Raw genomic sequence first — 5859 nt, forward strand, 5'->3', positions numbered from 1 at the left:
CACATATTTTTGCTTGTGCCTCTTAGCTTGGTGAAGTTTGAAAGGATGTGGTCATGGCCTTTGACATCAGAGGAGGAAGCTCAGAAGTGAGGCTGGCTGATCTTGATAGAAAAGATAAGGTTAGAGGCAAGTCGCCTTTGAATGACTCTCTAAAGATCAACTGCATCCTGCCGCATTCCCGGCTGTTTCTCTCCTTGGCTTGCACTAAGGGGTGATGCTCAAGACGCATCGCATTTCAGAACTGGACCATGAACAACTTCATCCTCCTGGAAGAGCAGCTGATCAAGAAGTCCCAGCAGAAGAGAAGGACCTCTCCCTCGAACTTTAAAGTCCGTTTCTTTGTCTTAACGAAATCCAGCCTGGCGTACTTCGAGGATCGCCACGGGGTATAAAAACACTTGCTTTTGGCTTACTGTTTTGTGTTTGGACTGACTTGTGGGATAAACTTGAACACCTAGAAAACAGACACATTGCATTTAGCAGCCACAGAGCAGAGTTAGAGAGCTCGGAGCAAATGTGGAGAGTTCTGAGGGTCAGGTGTTGGTTAGACTTGGCTATTTCAGTTCTAAAATCTGAAATATGGAGGTCCAACTCCTCCATTTTTCTTCTCCACAAGGTTGTATTTAATTTTCAAGCATAGAAATATTTTATGTGGTGAGTGTTGCGTATAGAACTTGAAGTTCATGTGCAGGTGTAGTATGCGGTATTTATAGGCTGTATGGGCAGTAAAGATATTAATTATTCTCATTAGGACAAAAGGGGCAGTTTAGCCCAATTTCCGTGCTTTACAAAAGAAGTGGTTTTTAGAATGGTGAAGGGGAGGTCTTATGTAAAATTTCTATGAGTTGACCTTTCCTTGTCTCAGCGGTCATCACTCCTCCGAGGCCATAGGGTCATATTTCCACTCATGTAATACTCTAAAGTTGTAAAGCACATGGCAACCTTCTTGGCCCATTGTAAAAATGTCTCAGGAAACTAGGGGTATGGAACACAAAGTTTCCAGGGGTCCTTCCTAGAGTGTGGCTGCCCAGCTACATGTGTCTAAAGACATCATCATATTGTACAGCAGCAGTGGCAATAAAATCAAGTATGTGTTAATAACACAGTTTTATAGAAGCACTTCGTGGGAGGTCAGAATGTCACTGTGCTTCCCACTGAGTGAGTGATCCTGGGAATATGTCCTTCTTCATCAGACTCCTTTTCTCTGTAAATAAAAGGACAAGACATCAATCCCAAGTTCCATTCTTTCAGAATCCTCTGTTTGTCTGCAGTGGCTCTTGGTTAGGCCTCCTCGAGCACTTTTTAATGCTTGTTTGATTTATTGTCACATCGTTGTATTATTTTTGCAGGGCAGAGATGAGTACTTAGGTTTTAATTTGTTTGTCACTGAGACAAAGGTGCTTCAGTTCCTTGTTAGTGTCTCATTAGAAGATCCCCAGAGTAAGATCCAGTCTTTGAAGCTTTCCATGAACTTGGAGCAGATCACCTGGTGGGGGAATGACTAGCCTTTTTAGTTTTAGGTAAAATAATGCTGCCCCTCTCTTGCACTTTTTCAGTAAAGAGAACCACTTGCCTTCAGCAGGGTCTCACTGATGGTTTAGAAAGCAATGGAATTATATATGTGCAGGCACCAGCTAGGTGCTAAGCTTTGGGCTTGGAGGATTCAGCACATAGAACTAATAAATCACATGACATCAACTCTGTGTTTCTGTAAATGAAACATGAAGATCACATTTCATAATGAAAGCATAGTCATGCACCTTTAAATAACTTTTCTCTAAATAGACTGTACAGTTTCACCAGTTTTTAAAAATGGTTTTAATTTTTGAAATTATAATTTCATTATTTCTCCTTTTTCCTTTTCCCTCCAAACTCGTCTGTGCATCCTTTTTTTTTCTCTTTCATATTCATGATCCCCTTTTCTAAAATTGTTGATTTTGATGGTGTTGGTGTTGGTGGTGATGCATATTTGTGACAATGTCACTATACAACCCCAGATGGAACTTGACATCTTCTAGCCTCGGTCTCCAGAGTGTCTTGATTGTAGGTAGGTGCCACCATCCGCACCTCACCGCTTAAGAATCATTAAAAATCTCTAGCACAAGCTGGATATGGTGGTGCATGCTTGTAATCCCAGCACTAAAGAGCCTGAGGCAAGAGGATGATTACTAGTTCAGGGGCAGCCTAGGCTATTTGGTGAATTCCAAGCCAGCCTTGGCTACATAGCAAGACTTGATCTTGAAAAAAACAAACAAAAAGAATTAAAAAGAAAAAAGAAAAATTCCATGGAAAGAACTCATTTTGTAGCCCTTGGTTGTGGTAAACATATGTGTGCACGTGTGTGTGTGTTATTTAACATTTTGAAACTTTTCTTCAAACATTACAGAAATTACTTAGTTAATATCCAAGGTCACTGAGTTATTGTTGTATATGACCTGCATATAATATATGGCCCAGGGCCACGAATGAGCACAAAACAGTGCATCATTTGTAAGTAATACTACACTTGTGTGAAGAATGTTTTTGGGTTTTTTTTTTTTTTTCAATAAAAGTTTCAATCCTCATCATCTGTGAAGTGGGTATAATGATATTTCATGATGAAAACATGGCCCAGACACAGGCAATGTGTGTGAGCTGAGCTATTGAAATTATCATTTGGCAAATAGAAAAAAAAAAAGCCAGACGTTGGCAAGCTCACACAGCTCAGTTTAAGATGTAGCATGCTCTTGCCCCCTCAGCACCTAGTAAACATTCACCATTATTTGGGTCACGTTTACCTCTCCGAGGGAACTGGCAGGGTACCACAAGTTATCATCTTCAGATGATGGGAAAGGTTAGAGGGAGTGATCAAAGCCAGGTAAGAGGAGAGCCCTTGATGGGAGATGCACAGCCATTGAGAGCTACGCAAGCCGGGGTCACCCCTACTAAGCTCTCAGCTTCTTTTTCTTGTTTCTGCAGATGGGCAATTGTGTTCCTTAAAGTTCAGGTCTTCTGTCAGACTGTAACACTATGTGAAAAATACACAAGGACAAATACTATCATTTTACAAATCAAGTGTTCAGCTCAACTGCAGATATCCGTGCCCATTGCCTTACACTCTGAATGGAGCAAACGTCTATTTAAATATGAATATGGTTTGGGGGTTGTATGGCAACCTGCATGAACTGTGCTGTGAAAGTGGTTCTGTGCTCCCAGAATCTTCTTCATCCTACTGAAACAGTGGATCAGCTTGGGAGTGGTGGCATTTACATACACATAGCTTCAGACGCTCCCTGCACATGCCAGGCCTTTCGTAAAGTCTCTGCTATCTGCAGTTCCTTAGCCCAACAGCATGCTGGTAAAATGTGACAGTGTGTTTGTAGAGTTGAGTTGTGGAGCCTTGATTTGTAGCTTTGTTGACTTCCTTGTTATAGATAACTCCTTTAGGGAGCTGGGCTGTAGGGCAGTTAGGAGAGTATTTGCTTTGCATGCATGAAGCCAAATTCAATCGCTAGCCCCGCATAAAGTAAGCGTAGAGGTGCACAATTACAACCCCACACTCAGGAGGCAGAAAAAGAGAATAAGAGGTCCAAGGTCATTCTCAGCTATACAGTAAGTTTGAGGCCAGTCTTCAATGCATGAGAGCCCACTTCAAAAAAGAAGAATCCCTTTGGCTATTTCAGTTAATTAATGTGGATCATAAATTCCTGAAAATGTAACCACTTGCTCTCATAGCCCCGTATAAGCCAACCCTAACAAAACACTGGAAGACTTAAGTACAGTCTCTGGGGAAGTTGGTGACAACTAAACCATAGGGGAAAGGGAAAGGTCAGAGGGCCCTTAGCATGAGATTTGGAAGGGGCATCGTAGATGGAGACAAGCATTGCAGGCTGGAAAAACCAGTGTATCTGGTAAGAGCTGGGTTCAAATCCTCCTACCTCTCTCACTTTGTAGGTGTGGTATCTCAGGCAAGGCATATCATCTGTTTAAGACATTTTCCTGTTTGCAAAGCCAGGAGCCTAACGATTCTCCCTGTCTCACAAGATGCTGAGTTCCTCCTAAGAAAAGTGTTTCTACCAGCTTTATGCTCATTTTGTGACATGGCAAGATGGTTATTACCCACCAAGCCCTATCATGATGGGTTCTAAGAGACCCCAGGAAAAAGAAGGACTTCTTATTCTAACGTACTTTAAGAGTCTATCTTGTGCTTCCAACAGAGTGGGATATATTACCCCTGATGAGGGTCAAAATGAACAGTCCAGATCACCACCCCAGCTGCTGCCCAGACGAGGGTCTCTGCTCCATGAGCTGCAGTATAACACATACAGAGTTCCTGAATGAAAGAGGATGGCGGAGATGGTACCATCTTTCTTTTTGGAACCATTATACAGCATCCTCAAAAACACAGTTTCTGATATCAGACAGATCTGGCTCAAAGATCAGCTCTACCACTTGAGCTGTGTGACTTGCTGTAAACCACATAAGACTGTGAGATCACAAAACCATGTTTCTGAAAGACGGAATGTTTCTTTTTTGTTTTCTTTTTAATGATGTGGGAGTCACCATTATTCTAATAACAAACAGTGACTAACATCGACTGGGCACTTCCCATGTGGTGTGCGTCCAGGTGGTCCGTCTTGAGTAAACACTACAATCATCCTGTTAGTAGGAACTGTTATTCCCTCTTTTATAAATCAGGGAAGAAAGTGAAAGGGTTTAAATAACTTCCCTGAGGTTCCTTATGTCTCCAGAGCTTACACAGTCATCTGGTCATCACAAAATGCCGTGTGCTCTTACTCCTTAATGGGTTCTGACCAACCACACCTTGTGTTCTCCGGGTCTGCCCCGGTGAAGCACATTACGAGCTCTGTCCCTTCTGTGCACACTCCAGGGCAGAGGTCTCCCCAGCTCACCGTCTAGAGCTCTCTTCCACGTCTCAGATAGCAAGACTACACTCGCCACGTTCGCTTCTCAAGTTGCTGCAGTCCACCTCCACTTCCGCATGTCTCATCTAACACTGTAGCTCCTAAGATGGACACCTCCCTCCACTCCCTCTGCACTCCACACAACAGCCGGGTGAGTGCTCACGTGGTGACTGAAGCCGTTGGCATGGTTCTCATCATAAGCAGATATGCTTGACAGTGTTATTCCCGTTGACGCGGGTCGCCAGAACCTAGCGCGCATGTCACTCTTTGTCTTCTCTCTGGGTACCAGTCTCACCACACCTGGTCAGCCCTAAATGCCCCTTCCTTAGAGAAGCCTTCCTTGAATTCTTTGGACTGGGTCAAGCTCTTATTATGTTCTGCCGTAGCAACATGGACCCATCAGGGTCCATGCCAAAGTCATACTTGCCCATTTACTAATGTGAGCCTCCATTAGGCTAAAGCTTCATAAGCACAGGTATCTTATGATTCCATCAGTTTCCACAATGCTTCCTGCCTCCTGACATTCACTAGCCTTTTGTTTGTTTGTCTCATTTTCTTTTTTTTTTTTTTTTTTTCTTGTGGAGGGAATAGGAGAAAAGAAGAAAATATATGTCCCACATGGGAGTAGTGTAGCGCAAAAGAGCCTGGTTAAAAAAAGGCTCAATACTCAAAAGAGTAAATGCACAACATAGAAGATCAAAAGGGAGGGTTTGGGATATAAGAATAAATGAAGAAGATTCCATGAAAGGAATAGTTATGGCCCTGTCTTAATCAAGAAAAGGAAGTTCACTGGTCGGCATTCTCAGCTAGGTCAGAGAGATACCGTGGAAAGCCCCCGCTGTTTCTGGAGAACCATCAGATCTGTGTTCCTTTCCCCGTCTCCCTGAAGTTTCTTTCCTGCCTCTGGGTTTACAGCTAGACCCTCTGCAGGCAGTATTCTTTTTCCTTTTTGCTT

General features: G+C 43.0%; 1 protein-coding gene across 1 annotated transcript in view; it reads left to right on the forward strand.

The window, feature by feature from the left end:
- Positions 1 to 248: 248 nt before the first annotated feature.
- Positions 249 to 5859, forward strand: part of Itk (IL2 inducible T cell kinase) — a 40971-nt gene continuing 35360 nt past the window's right edge. The window contains exons 1-3 of the mRNA XM_055610714.1: positions 249 to 386; positions 1017 to 1087; positions 2959 to 3134. Coding sequence (XP_055466689.1) covers positions 249 to 386; positions 1017 to 1087; positions 2959 to 3134 — 385 coding nt within the window. The remainder of the gene's footprint in view (positions 387 to 1016; positions 1088 to 2958; positions 3135 to 5859) is intronic.

This window comes from Psammomys obesus, unplaced genomic scaffold (assembly GCF_907164565.1).
Source record: "Psammomys obesus unplaced genomic scaffold, mPsaObe1.curated_primary_1811, whole genome shotgun sequence".
Lineage (NCBI taxonomy): Eukaryota > Metazoa > Chordata > Mammalia > Rodentia > Muridae > Psammomys > Psammomys obesus.